This window comes from Neoarius graeffei, chromosome 9 (assembly GCF_027579695.1).
Source record: "Neoarius graeffei isolate fNeoGra1 chromosome 9, fNeoGra1.pri, whole genome shotgun sequence".
NCBI lineage: Eukaryota > Metazoa > Chordata > Actinopteri > Siluriformes > Ariidae > Neoarius > Neoarius graeffei.
In genome coordinates, this window is record NC_083577.1 from 58,672,308 (window position 1) to 58,687,846 (window position 15,539).

At 41.7% G+C, this 15,539-nt stretch overlaps 2 protein-coding genes across 16 annotated transcripts in view; both read right to left on the reverse strand.

The window, feature by feature from the left end:
• Positions 1–3,603, reverse strand: part of neb (nebulin) — a 71,610-nt gene extending 68,007 nt beyond the window's left edge. For 13 of the 14 annotated variants that reach the window (XM_060929955.1, XM_060929958.1, XM_060929959.1 and 10 more), the window contains exons 1-4: positions 3,530–3,603; positions 2,734–2,846; positions 2,359–2,439; positions 269–337 (exon numbers count right to left, since the gene is read on the reverse strand). In XM_060929955.1, coding sequence (XP_060785938.1) covers positions 269–337; positions 2,359–2,421 — 132 coding nt within the window. In that variant the 5' untranslated portion in view covers positions 2,422–2,439; positions 2,734–2,846; positions 3,530–3,603. The remainder of the gene's footprint in view (positions 1–268; positions 338–2,358; positions 2,440–2,733; positions 2,847–3,529) is intronic. The other variant, XM_060929954.1, reaches the window with a different exon arrangement.
• Positions 3,604–11,299: 7,696 nt separating this feature from the next.
• arl5a (ADP-ribosylation factor-like 5A) overlaps positions 11,300–15,539 on the reverse strand; it is a 32,958-nt gene continuing 28,718 nt past the window's right edge. For both annotated transcript variants that reach the window (XM_060929969.1, XM_060929970.1), the window contains exon 6: positions 11,300–11,841. In XM_060929969.1, coding sequence (XP_060785952.1) covers positions 11,793–11,841 — 49 coding nt within the window. In that variant the 3' untranslated portion in view covers positions 11,300–11,792. The remainder of the gene's footprint in view (positions 11,842–15,539) is intronic.

Sequence of the window (15,539 nt, forward strand, 5' to 3'; positions counted from 1 at the left end):
ATATTTCAAAGTAAAAACAATAAATAAATTTAAAAAAAATCACACATTTCTGAAAGTAGACATGTTGACCAACTCTTCTCACTGTACTGTGGATTGTTAAACAAGGAGGTTTGTTTAATAATCCACTGCCTCCTCATGATTTTTTTAAATGATTGCTTTGTAATTTAGAAGTGAACAGTGGAATAACCCTCATAACATGCGAGATCAGGCAATATGACAAAAGCTGCGCATCTCTTTCACCAGCGGACCCTGGATTGAGGCTATTTACCTCTCTGACCTGATGTGACTGATGTGAGCTGGCTGAGGAAGTGTGGACAGTCGTATACTCTTCAAAATACTACAAATATAGGACAAACTCTGGGCTTTTAAAATGTTGTTCACAGAAATCAGAGACAAGTTAAAACATGTAGGTGACTGTGATTTTTGTAGTGAAATTGCTAATTATTTCTTTGAGCCATTTCAGCTAAAAGTCAATTAGCAAAATAAGCTATATTCGTATGAAAGCTCATTTGTTATTGAATAATAATAATGATACTTATTTTGTCATCATTTCTTCTGGGAGGATAACTGGGTTATTTTGCCTGACAGCAGCCTGTAATAGACTGACTGACTGACTGACTGACTGACTGACTGACTAAGCCTCCTGTCCTTAAACACTTAAGCACCTAGATGAGCTCATATCTATTATTGTTTTCAGCAAAAGTTAATGTCATGGCGACAAACAGAAACAGTGGCTCAGGAAAAGATGACAATAAATCAACACATATCCTCATGATTCGGTCATTCATTCCAGAATAATACCCTGCATTATAATATAGTTTTCACTATTCGGTTTGTATACTGTACCATGTATACAATAATATGGTCTCTTTAATCCTGCTACCAAAACTACCTCAAACACTTATAGTCGTAGTATATACAGTACATCACAAAACGTTACATATTCTCAGGGTGACACTAAATAATGCTTTCATCTAATTGCATACTATCAATATTAAAAAGCTACACATCAGAGCTGGAAAAAGCATACCGGGTACAGATCCAAGTTCATACCTATGAGATTGCATAGATACATAAATATGCTTTGATACAGTTATCTCCCTTCACCTCAACTCCCTGCCCTTCACTGTATTGCAGATTTCTCTCTTTTGACCACTTGTAAGTGTCTTCTCCCATTAAAACGCCCGGCAAATCATTCTCTCAGTGGGACATTAATGGCTAGAAGTCTGGATGAGTGTGATTTACAGTGCCTCTCTTCTCATTTGCCTTCCTGTGAGTCTACTGCAGATGTACACGTCTATATTTGTATCTACTGTAAGAATAACCCATGTCCAAGCTGAATATTACTTTTCCACTAATGGTGAAAATGTTTATTAGATATAAAGATGTATAATCAGCTATTAATCTACAAGATTAATACAAGATACAGTTGATAACTTTTTTAGTAACGTTACCTTTACTTTATAGCTAACTGAGATTAGACGACTAAAGATACTGAAAGTTGTGACATGAGAATTGAAAAAAGAAAAAGAGATTCAAAACAGTTACAAGGTTTACAATTAGCACAAGTATGCATGTCATTGAGTAAGAGCCCCTGGAAGCGTCAAGAAATAATCATAATCATAATCATATTTAAAATATTTGTTATTATTCAAATATTCAAATGTAAGTGATTCATTTGAATTGTGAGATGCTTAATAAGAATAACAGGTCGGTAACCTGTGGCAGTGGACAGGTCTCAAATTGCAAATGAACATATCTAGTGATATTTCGAAAACTTTTCAAGTTGTGTATTACCCATGTGCAGCAAACTGCAGCGCTAAATGAGGCTTGCAGGGGAGCTTGTCACATCGAACAGAACGTAATCCCACTGTTAGTATAAAGGTTCCACAGCAAGTGTGAGAATATCATATCTAACAATGGTTACTTCCATTCCGGCATGTTTCAAGACGATAAGATGCTTATCACATATCGTCAACAATAACGATCAATAAATAAATAAATATATAAATAAATAAATAAGACAGAAACAAAACCTTATCATGTTGCATATAGATTGTGTTATACATAACCAGCATTGTGATATTGCAGGTACTTCAGCAATCACTGACGACTATAGTTGGGATTAATTTTGGGGGAAGGAGGTGGGGGGGGGGGATGTAGGTCTTATACTGGACTCTGGGTGATACTGGGAGGAGGTGATCTGAAATGAGAGCCAGCTCTAGTCATGAATATTGGGGTAAGCGCACACTGAAGTGCTGACTGTAGTGCTATCTCAGTTCTCTATTCATAGGACCTGCCAATAGAGCTGCACTCTAGACTACTTCAAGAGATCATCAAGGTGAACTTATACCTTACCTCTTCCACCACTTCTTCCCCAGACTCTTCCTCATACTCTTCATATTCTTCAGTGTCCATCATGAGACACTCTTATTGGATCTACATGAGCAAATAAACAAGTGTTACACTTCCTTTATTCTACTTTATATGTATATAGGAATGAGATCTACAGAAATAAACCCTACTGAAGCTCAAACAAAAATCCCACAACAAACTCAGTAAAGCATTGTTGAAATACCTGGACAAAATATATTTTCTCGCCTTACTATCAGTTCAAGGGCACACCGTGCACCCATACTAAAAATAGGCCTCAAACCATCTATCAAGCCCAAGAGCAAAGATAATGTTATGGAGACATGCTAGAATATTTTCCTCTTACAGATTCATACATACCTGACCAAATACAATTCCAGTAGTCTATCCAGTGACTGTACAATCAGAAAGGGGCTCACTTTCCATCTACTAGGATCCCAAACTGATATTCCACTTAACGTATTCCTGCAAACCTAAACACAGACAGAGATGTGAATTCACCTTTCACTGAACTACGCAAAATGTTGTCTGTTTAAAGGACTTTGCAGGCCTCGGTTGGTCAAACAGTTTGACATCCAAGACCCCCAAAAGAGCCGCAGCTCCTGGATGAAGCTTCACGACAGCTGCTCCTCGACGCTCCAGCTATGCGTCATGAAAATTAATGCCAAGACCTGATTGGCTGGCTTTGTTTAGCTAGCAGAACTGCAATACCTTCTGAGGCTGCAGGTTAAATATAGGACTGCATACTAACTAGCCTTTTTTAGCACCAAACTCACATAATTTCATATGAAAATGATCATTTCATTCAATATAAGATCATGGAGAAGAGAAAATGAGAATTGAATCGAGTTTCCGTTCAGAGTAGTGAAGGGCCTCAAACAGTGATCCAAAGTGTAGATGCATAGATTCCAGCGAAAGAGAAAGAGAGACGTTCCAGCATCCCAATATTGGCAAGTTTAAGGGTTCTTGTAATGTTGCCCATTCACAGGAGGTTGAACAGTGCTTCATAAGAGACTGTGTCAAGAACCGACCCTCAAGCTCCTCTTCCATCCGATGGCAAAAGGGTAGAAAATCCACAGGAGGCCATGCAGAGCTATGTGAGAGCTGGAGAGGGAAATCTGAATTGTCGTTTGCTTTGTTGAATTTCTTTGCTTACCAGTGAATTTAAAGTTATAGTGATTCCCAAGCTGCCAGAGCCTCCCCAACTCTTCCCTCCTGAGAAACGCTGGGCGACAGCTCACAGCCGCAGTCGCACTCCAGTTATCATGTGCTCCAAGCAGCCAATCAGAGAGCAGCATTCTCAGGTTTCAACAGCTAAATATATAGTAGTGATGCCTTTAGGAAAAGAGCACCTGTTCAGCAAACCCAGTGAGATATAACTATGCAAAAGGAGCAGTGGAATTAAGGAAAAGTAGATGTTTAGACTGTGTTATTGTCACTTGTGGCAGAGGTGCTGCAGGGTTACATGGAGATTCAGTTCTAGAAGACGGCTGGTTAACGGCCTAAAGTAACCGTCAGGGTACATCAATTCACATTATTTTCATCACTTACTAAATTATCTCACTGCAAGGCAAAAATAATTGCAAACAATTTGCTATGGAAAGGTTTGAAGCAACTCTGATCTTTAATAATTGTTTTAATGAATATTTGGTAATGTTTTAGAACAACATTGAACAGTAAGACTGGCATAACGTATTATAAATATACGATTATAAATGACATGCTAATTTTCTCTGTGAACTCTAGCTAACATATACTCTTTACCATGCTATGATATCCTTAAATAGCATTCCTAACACTTGACATCTTATATGAGATGCTAAAAATCATGTTCCTAATGTAACTTCGTCAACAAATATACTTTGACAAATGTCATGATAAGTCCTTCTGACATTGTCTTATACCTGGTTAATAATAGGTCATGAACACATCATGACGGAACCACTGAACTTTACGTAAAAATCTGGAGAGCTCATAGCCCATTCCCAGCTGTAGAGACGAGTGAAGCCATCTGGCTGCCGTCTTACCACTTGCATTGTGTGTATTCGGCTTATGTGTTAAATTGTCGTATCTGATCAAATTTGCCCCAAGAAAAGTATCTCCTGACTTTTTTCCCCTTTTCATTCCCTCCTCTTACTTTCTCAACTTTACCCACATACCTTACATATCTTTATAGAAGTCCCCTTCGTTGTTATTGTTTTTTTTCCCTTTTCCAGTTCATCCATCCATCCATTATCTGTAGCCGCTTATCCTGTTCTACAGGATCGCAGGCAAGCTGGAGCCTATCCCAGTTGACTATGGGCAAGAGGCGGAGTACACCCTGGACAAGTCCCCAGGTTATCGCAGGGCTGACACAGAGACAAACAACCATTCACACTCACATTCGCACCTACAGTCAATTAAGAGCCACTGATTAACCTAACCTGCATGTCTTTGGATTGTGGAGGAAACCGTGGGCGGCACGGTGGTGTAGTGGTTAGCACGGTCGCCTCACAGCAAGAAGGTTCCGGGTTCGCAGCCGGCGAGGGCCTTTCTGTGTGGAGTTTGCATGTTCTCCCCGTGTCTGTGTGGGCTTCCTCTGGGTGCTCCGGTTTCCCCCACAATCCAAAGACAGGCAGTTAGGTTGACGTGGGGCAGCCTTGGGCTGAGGTGTCCTTGAGCAAGGTACCTGACCCCTGACTGCTACCTGGGCACTTTGGTGTGGCTGCCCACTGCTTTGAGTGTGTGCGTGTTCACTGCTTCAGATGGGTTAAATGCAGAGGATGAATTTCATTGTGCTTGAAATGTGCATGTGACCAATAAAGGTTTCTTCTTCTTAAACCAAAGCAGACATGGGGAGAACATGCAAACTCCACACAGAAAGGCCCTCGCCAGCCTCGAACCCAGGACCTTCTTGCTGTGAGGCAACAGTGCTAACCATTATACTACCATGCCGCCCTTTTCCAGTTCAGTCTCGATAATTTGTTTTGAACGGCTCTTTTACTACTATAATTATTTTTATAGAGATTATTTCAGTTTTCCTTTGTACAAGAAATCATATATCAGACGCTGGCTGGGAAATAAGCCGTTGACCAGGAAATATGAGCAACCCTGATATAAAAGTACTTATCAATATACTTGCAATCAATTTAAACTAAAATCATGTAGTTAAAACAGACACTCATGCCCATTTCGTCAATTTGTGCAAGTGGGTGTGACAAGTGTAGATGTCAATTGTGCTTAGCCTTAGGCAAATAAAAATAACTATTGACCAAACTAGAACAATGACATCCATCCATCCATCCATTATCTCTAGCCGCTTTATCCTGTTCTACAGGGTCGCAGGCGAGCTGGAGCCTATCCCAGCTGACTACGGGCGAAAGGCGGGGTACACCCTGGACAAGTCGCCAGGTCATCACAGGGCTGACACATAGACACAGACAACCATTCACACTCACATTCACACCTACGGTCAATTTAGAGTCACCAGTTAACCTAACCTGCATGTCTTTGGACTGTGGGGGAAACCGGAGCACCCGGAGGAAACCCATGCGGAGAACAATACTGTCTCTCATTTTATTTGCATCCCTCACTGCCATTTCTGCCTAAGGCTATGGTCCTTCTTCCATTTAAGATGTTTATTTCTTCCATTTCCAGTTGAGAGTACACGGTGTGCATTTTGGCTGTCACTTCTCACCAGAGCCTTTTATTCCCCCCCACCACCTTGTTTTTCTTTTTGTGTTTGTATAGTTTGATGTTTCCTCTTTGTTTGAATGTTTTGTCTGCCGGTTGTGGTGTAGCTCCAGAACCAGTTTTGGGCATCAGTTTCCTTCAGGCCTTGGTTCGCTGTGGGTGATGCCCGTGTTCCTTGCTATGGACTGCAGTGAGCTCGTTGCTCTTTTAACATCAGGTTTGTCCGGTGCTCTGTGTGGCATTGCTTCTGCACTTGGTGCGGCGTTCTGAGCGGTGTTGCCCAGTGACATTGCAGTGGCTGTGCAGGCAGTTTGGGACATACCAGCACCCTGTGTGGCAGTGCTTCTGTGCTTGCTTTGTGGATCCATGGCAAGGTGTCCTGAGTGGTGTTGCCCAGTGATGTCACGGCAGCTATGCAGGCGGTGTGGGTCATACTTTTGGTGTGACTGTAGGTAGCTACACAGGTGGATTTTTTTTTTTGGTAATTGTGAAGCGATCTTGGGTGTGAGAAAGGCGCTATATAAGTTGAATGAATATTATTTTTGGCTTCTGAGACCAATTTACTCAGTTCATTTTTCTTTTTGAATCTGATCCGTTGAGCTTGAGCTCTCACATTCAATATCAAACATGTCTAGACTTTGGCTTTGATCTAGTCTGGGACACTTCCATCGAAAATCTGACAGTGTTCATCCCGGATACCAAAGTCAGATTTACAACAAAAACAGACAAGACGATGAGACAGGTTTTCTGTTTTTTTTTTTTTTCATTTGCTCTTGCAAACCATCATAAAATGCTATCGGGGGCCCACGCAAATGGCACTCTGTACACACGTGTAAAAATGATCATACGCTATCAATACTCACAGGTGAAACGTCCATCCACAACTTTTGACTTGATGGTTTGTACAGTTCACTGCTGCACATGTAGACATTTTTCTTACCAACTACATAACTTGTCCAGTTTTGTGCAGCTTCCAGTAGTCTAAATGACCACTCCACAGTGCAATGTGAGTAGTAAGATGGCAGCCAGATGGCTTCACTCTGACGAGCCTATGGGCTCTCCAGATTTTTACATAGAGTTCAGTGGACAGAACCCATTACCTACATACACAAGAAATTATGTATGCCTTAGATCATAGCAGTTCTAACACCTAACAATATCCATCCATCCATTATCTGTAGCCGCTTATCCTGTACAGGGTTACAGGCAAGCTGGAGCCTATCCCAGCTGACTATGGGCAAGAGGCAGGGTACACCCTGGACAAGTCGCCAGGTCATCGCAGGGCTGATGCACAGAAACAACCAACCATTCACACTCACACCTACGGTCAATTTTAAAGCCACCAATTAGCCTAACTGCACGGCTTTGGACTGGAGGGGAAACCAGAGCACCTGGAGGAAACCCATGCAGACACAGGGAGAACATGCAAACTCCACACAGAAAGGCCCCCGTCAGCCGCTGGGCTCGAACCCAGAACCTTCTTGCTGTGAGATGGCAGTGCTAACCACTACACCACTGTGCTGCCCCACTTAACAATATAATTTCACCAAATGAGTCTTATTATTTCAAAAAATAGTTTTATTACCATAATTATTATTGTAACCATGACACAATTCAACAAGAAATAGAAAACAGCAAAGAAAACACAAGGACAAATTTAATTTGTTCACTTGCAAACCCTCTTGTAAGCAACGTAGCAGTTTCTGTAACAATTTTAAAATACAAAAAAAAAAAATGCAGCATGTCAAGTGTTATGGCAGCTGTCATGAAATGTCATAAAAAAAACATATGCTAACTAGAGTACACTTCATAAAAAACATTGGACGTTATCTGTTAGTATTAAACATGACAGCTAACAATTACCATTAGTGGTAACAGGACACGCTCATTTGTAACAGGATATATAACGTGTTCTGGCAGTTTGAGTACAATACAGTGTTCAAGTAAGGCGTTCCTGAATACTGTCTCTGCCAAACACAGCACAGATGCCTGGTTATTTTGCCTTCTTTTAGTTGACATTTGTTAGCCAAGGATGCACAAGTGATCTCATATTACAGAATCATCAAGCGTACAGAATCCAGCATCCAAATAAAAACTAACATTATAACCTAGCTTGTCACAGAGGTCATCTCTAATGAATTATTTTAGCTCTTAATATTCTGCTGGTGAACAGGTTACTACTTCGCCGCAGCTCTTCTTGATGCCTCTCTGACGCTCCTACTTGAGAATCTGTGGATCCTCCTGTGCAGATGAGCATTACAGAGGGTGAATGACAGCAACAGCCATGTTTCATTCCTTCCCCAGGATGTTCCATCAGTCCTCAAACTCTCGTCCTTCCTACAGCATCAGCCATCAGAAGGGAAGGGGACCAGATCACCGTGACATCAGCCAGCAGGAAGCTCAGGTTGCACTAAGCTTCTAATAAAACCACATCTTTAATGAATCTCTACTCAATTATATTTTTAGTCAAAAAGCTATAATAAAAAAAAAAATGTATTGACTTATGTTTATTCATTCGACAATGGCTACTCCAAAGCAAATGACAGCAATCAATCAACAGCAGGATGACACGATGAGTGAATCACAGGCTGCAAGGGGAAAGACATCAAATCACTTGGTCATTAGTAAACAATGAGTCATAGGGATTAAGCTGAAATATGACAAATAATTTGGCACTCACATTCAATAAAGCATCGGTGCCTGTCACAGTGGAAAAGAATCGTTTGCCAAAACACTGAGGTAAGTGGGCTAAATAGAAACAGAAAGGCATGTTTGCTAACACCCTTAAAGAAGGGCAAGCTGTTTACGTCATGGTTATGCACAGGTAATAGATTTTTCATTTAAAAAAAAAAAAAAAAACTGAATAGTCGCGGGTCTGTGGTAACTGCGCACATGCTACATATCGGATTTTTTTATTTATTTTTTTTTAAAAGTACTGGAAAGTTCTTTTCAGCACTAGTTTTGTTACTTTGAAGACCCTGGTATATTTATACAGAATTCCTCCCAACATCATCTAATTACCCAAGTTACAGTGCCTTACCAGAAGTATTCAACCCCCTGAAATTTTCAACATTTTGTAGCACTAATACATCCTGAAATTGACAATTAGGATTATTGATTAATTGGAAATGTCTTCAATCTACACAAGTAGATAATCTTTTGCAAAAAGTGGTGTCGTAGTTAGCACTGTCACCTCACAGCAAGAAAGTTCTGGGTTCAAGCCCAGTGGTCAACAAGGGCCTTTCTGTGTGCAGTTTGCATGTTCTCCCCGTGTCTACGTGGGTTCCCCCCACAGCTCAAAGACATCTGGTTAAGGTTAACATGGGGTGGCCTGGGGCGTCGTGGCTCAGGTGGATAAGGCGCCATACCATAAATCCGGGGACCCGGGTTCGATTCCGGCCCGAGGTCATTTCCCGATCCCTCCCCGTCTCTCTCTCCCACTCATTTCCTGTCTCTACACTGTCCTATCCAATAAAGCTGAAAAAAAGCCCCCCCCCCAAAAAAAAAAAAAAAAAAAAAAACACATGGGGTGGCCTGAGGCGCCCTTGAACGAGGCACATAATCCCTAACTGCTCCCCAGGCACCGTTAGCATGGCCGCCCACGGTTCCGTGTATGTTCGCTACTTCAGATGGGTTAAATGCAGAGATGAATTTCACAAGTGTACATGTGATGAAGTTCTTCTTCACAACTCCCTAAATTAGTTGTAGTGCACCCAGTTATCATCAAGTGTCATATGATTAGTGAATATGGTCTAACTGTATGGAATCAAAGTGATGGTAATTTGGATATAAATACACCTGTTCATGGAAAGTCCCAGAATTTATTAAAAGAACATACCTAAACAAATAGCACCATGAACCCACAGAGCAAGTCTTGGACAAAGCCCTGGAAAAGTATAAATCAGGGTTGGTTGTTTTAAAAATCATCCCAAAATCTGAACATCTAGGAGCGTTCTATTAAATCCCTTCCTTTAAAAAATAAAAAAAAGGGGTGGTGCACAACTACAACTCTACCTAAAGAAGGCCATCCACTAAAAATCTGTGACCAGGAAAGAAAAAGGTATTAGTCAGAGAAGGTACCAACAAACCAAAGGTTTTTCTGAAGTAGCCAGAGAGATGGAGCGCAGATGGGAGAGCATCTTCACAGGACAGCCATAGCCTGGACACACCACAAAGCTTGGTTTGGCTTCATGGAAGAGTGGTTAGAAGCATTCCAAAAAAGACTCTGCAAATGTGGGGAGGAAAAAAAAAAAAATCTGGTCTGAGGAGTCCAAAACTGAACATTTTGATCTTGATGCAAAGCACTAGAGCTTTGGGAAAATTCCAATGCTGCTCCTCACCCAGAGAACACCATCCCCACAATGAAGCATGGTGGTGGCAACACGTGGCAATTCCTTTCATCAGCAGGGACTAGTAAACTGGTCAAAGTTGAGAGCAAGATGAACGAAGTAAAATACTGAACAATCCGAGAAGAAAACATGTTCCAGGCTGCAAGACAATTAAGGCTGGGGTGGATGGTTTTTCTTCCAAGAGAAAAACAACCCGAAGCATATTGTTCAAGCTACAATAGTCTCATTCAAAACATCTTAGAACAAGAATGTAGAAAAACAGCCTAAAGAAAACTGCTGCTCTCCAACAGCCTCCATCTAATCTCACAGAACCAGAGCAATTTTGCCAATAAGAGTTTGGGGGGGGGGGGGGGACAGAATCCAGATGTGCAAACCTGATCAAGCCATACAGCCATATCCAAGAAGACTTCAGCTGTAATGGCAGCCAAAAATGGTTCTATCAAATATTGACCCAGTGGGCAAATTCTTATGCAACCAACACATTTCAGCTTTCAATCACAGACAAAAGATATTTTACATCTTCAAATTTTCGACTTTACATCATTAGCAAAAGTCCATTTTAGTTCCTACAAAATGTAGAAAGGTTCAGTGGAGGTGTTAATACTTCTGTGAGGCACTGCAAGCAAAACCAGTAGACCAGTTGAAAAAGGAAGAGGCTATTCCTCAATTAAAATAAAGCCCATGTTACTTTAGACTATTAGAAATTATGAGACAGAACTGATTGTTAGAAACTGCACACTTGGCACAAGTTACTTTTAAAATGAACAGATCAGAGCATTATTCCCATTAGCCTTTGTTTTCTGCCCTGACAGGGAAGAAAATTACAAAAAAATAAAAAATAATTGATGCCTTACATCAGTAAATGTGTCCGAGCACCACAGGCAATTGACAAAAAAGCTGCAGCCTTCATGGGTAAAAACACTTTATTAACTTTTTTATTTTTTAAACATAAAGTGAAGTCGTCCCTTGCATGTTTTTTTTTGGTCTCCATTTTAATGCTCTTGATTCCAAGTTGTTCAGACACAGGCTCAAGGTCAAGGTAAATACTGGACTGAACACACTGGGCAATACTGTGCCAGACAGCCAGACAATACTGCAAAGTCAGTCCATGCAGAGCCTCACTCAGTTACACATGCGCTCAGTCCACATGGTCCTCTGCATGTTTCCTGTTCGACTCTTTAGAGAGCAACTGGGCAGAAAAACAGTGAGTTTATGTGGTTTTGCACATCCTGAACCGTTTGAATAGTTAGTTGAAGACTTTTGTTCAGTTCTCCATGAGCCATAATAAATTAATCACACGAGTCCAGGGGACATCTCCAGGCCACCTTCACAGTGAGCGACAACTGGCCTCCATGCGTGGAGGAAAAAAAAGACTGTACCGCTGGCTCCGGTCAGAAGTCATCTCACTCGCAGTCGTGACATCATCCACTCCAGTCCCTGACACAGTCTGCACACAGAATAGGTTTCATCTCAATCATTATACTGCAGGGAATGGGTCATCATACTTACTGATTAAAGCTAGACGGCCTTTCGATTTCATAAAATCGGTGATATTTAGCTCCCTCTGAAATGTGGTCATTGTGATACATGTTTATTTCTGTAATATCTCACAAAATATCAGGCCATTCTGTGGCTGGGAAGTTATTTAATTTGAGGGGATTCCTGAGCAAATAATGTGCATGAAATCGCTCCAGGGTTCTTACACTTTTTCACCAGTTTTTTTCCACGACTTTTCCAAAACCTTTTACTGAATTTCCATGACCATCGCTGGTTCATCACTGCTCATTGCATTTATAGCACAGCCCCCAACACTAGTTTACATAGCAGCCCCCCTCATGCACAATCACATCATACACATGCCTATTTCACGTCACCATTCACAACACTGTTTCCCCCTTCCTTCACACACACAGACAACTACAGTACTGTACCTCATGCCCCTTCACATCACATATGCAAGTACACACCCACCGTCCACGTTTCCCCAAATATCCAGTCCATCTGTCCCAAACCCATAGCCCATGCTCTCAGCAACCCACCCCCTGCCCAGGCCCAAGCCCATAACTTTGTAATTTGTGCATTACAAGCATTTTGGTACTTTGGCACCATGACCCCCCCCGACACATGCACACAGGCAGACTACTGAAATTTACAGGTGCTTTCACAATAGGCCTATATTGTAATTTAACCATTGCCTAAATGATATCGTAAATGCGGAAATGAAGAGTTACAATTTGAAGACAACATTGAATGTCTATTTATTTCTGTGTTCAATCAGTTTAATCAACAACATTTACATCCAAATCCAGCAAGGTCCTCAGGGCCCTACACTGAATATTAAGCATCGCCTAAATGGCATCATAAAAAAAAATGAAAAGAGGGTGAAAATCTGAAAAAGTGGAATGTCTATTTCCATCCCTTTCCTATAAATTTAAGCAAAATAAAAATCAATTGTGACATCCAAATTCAGAGAATACACAAGATTAAGAAATGGCTAGGCTAATATGGCTTCTCCTATTACAAATTAAGTCTTTTTATCCTTTAAAACGCAAAAATCTCAAGAGTTATAAAACTGAGGATATTATCCAATCCAATATCTTATTTACCATCTGTACATGCAAAAAAAAAAACCCCAAACAAACGAGAGCTCCAGGGCTCCAGCTAGAGGTCTGCGCGGGTCGGATTTTTCAGTCCCGCCTGCATTGTGCAGGCCCACTCCCGCCCGCAAAGAATTATGATTTTCAGTCCCGCTCCCGCCCGCAAATCCCGCATGATGCAGACGTTCGCGTTATTTCTCAGGAAAGTTCTTGTCTTGACACAGCGTGATGGTGCCCCGCCCCCTACTTTGAGTGGATTTGAGCATAAATATCTACAGCTCACGTTTGTTATTGTTTACCTTGTTTCTGAATTCAGCATGTAGTATCTCTAATAATAATAAATTAGTGCTGTCAAACGATTAAAATATTTAATCGCAAATCACACATTTTTATCATATGAGAAACCATTGTAATTCTCTGATCAGCATAAAAAAAGTGAATGGGCTTGCTTTGTACCAATGTTTTTTTTTATTGCAAAGCAGAGCTAGTAAAAGAAGTGAATTGATTTCCTGCTTGCGTTAGTCTACAACTTTAATCAGAGAGACATGTTACACAGTGACGGTAGGCTTGACTCAATGCTATCCCAGAAATCCTTCCTGTAATATGCAAATTTGGCCACCTCTGATTGGACAGCCAAATTTGCATATTACAGGAAGGATTTCTGGGATAGCATTGAGTCAAGTCTACCGTCACTGTGTAACCTGTCTCTCTGATGAAAGTTGTAGACTAACGCAACAAGTAAATCAATTCACTCATGGTTCTCTTGCTAGCTGGGTGTGAACTGCGAGTCATTAGAGTGATCAAAGAATTTCCCCTTAGGGTGATCAATGGCAAGTTTAATATGCCATTTCTCACTCAATCTGGCAATCTGACTTTCTCTGCAAATTTAGGCATCTTAAAATGTTTTTATTAATGCCAAATAAAATATCCAGCACAAATTATATATGATGGACATAAATTAATAATTTATAAATTTTATTTCAAGCACGTTTTTAGTTAGCGGGACTGCAGCTTATCACCGCTCCCACCCGCGCCACATATGTGCACTCCCGCTCGCAATGAGCTTTCAAAATTTGTCCCACGCCGCACTGCTTTGCGGCGGGTCCCGCGGGACTCCTGCGGGAGTGCAGGGCTCTAGCTCCAGCATCGTAATTCGCCCCGAGGCGAGCCGCAGTGCTCCGCTTAGGTTTCGTTTCTATCCCGGGCTCCAGCCTGACTTTGGACGCCCGTAGCTCGGGCAGGGGAGGTCCCAGCCGCCCCACACTTGGCAGCCAGAGACCTCTGCCCTCCCCCCAAAGAACCAGCACGGGCAGGGCGCGCTAGCCCCGCGCCTCGGGACGTAATTCGCTGCGGCGCTCCGCTTAGGTTTCGTTTCTATCCCGGGCTCCAGCCCAACTTTGGATGCTCGTAGCTCGAGCAGGGGAGGTCCCAGCATCCCCAAACTTGACGCACCACGCCTAGCACGCTACAACTACTAGCACGTCACACGTTACGAGGAGGGTGTGGCCAGGGTTGCCAGATGTGACTGATGATTTCCAGCCCAAAAAATGCTCAAAAACTGCCTGGAGGCACTAAAACCTGCCTAATTTGAAAACCGCCCAATCTGGCAACACTGGGTGTGGCAGTCAACAGGCATAGCCAGTAGGCTACGCAGACTGCGCTAGACAACAGTTCCAAGACAACTCGTGGCGATTTACATTTTATTACGGCACATCAATTTTATAAAGATAATCGATGAAACACTAGATAGATTTCCATGACTTTTCCAAAACTTCTGAACAAAATACTTTTTTCCATAACTTTTCCAGGGCATGGAAATTTAATTTTAAAATTCCAAAACTTTTCCAGGTTTTTCATGACCGTACGAACCCTGTTGCTCGCTTTACACAATCAAGCAGACAGAGGAAGTCCATGTGCACATGCGCAGGTTTACTTTTGACCATGCACTGACAGTTACTTTATTCTGTCGCTAAACGAACAGCTGGATCACACCGAGGTGCTCGCTGACCGCCCATATTTATTTGGTCCCATGCTTTTTTTTTTTTTCCATCGCAACATAACGTTCCCCCCCCCCCCCCTCGCTTTATGTTACTGTAGTCGGTCTTTCACATTTCATTCACACACTCACGTCCTCCATTTTTCCCTCCCGTTTCAAATTTGTATCCCACAATGCACTGCATTTAATGGGGAAAGCCCACCACGTGGTGCATAATGTATCTTGAATTGGGGTCCTGTTGAAGCAGGAAAAAAAAAAAAAAAGAGAATTTAGGGTCATCTGGCCCTAAATTCATTAATTGTTCTATTAAAATAAAACGAGTGCTCTGAGAGCACAATATCCCCCGCTGGCAACTATGCCATAACTCTGGTAAAATGCGACTGAATTGAGCGAAATTGCAATATGCACATTACCAACAAAGAATCCTGCTAAGTTTCGTGAAATTCCTACAAAAATTGAGAGAGGAGTTCCCTTCCTAGGGCAGACAGCAGGACATCGCCACAACATAATCCCCCTTCGGGCCTTTCGGCCAGTGGGGGATTAAAAAAAAAA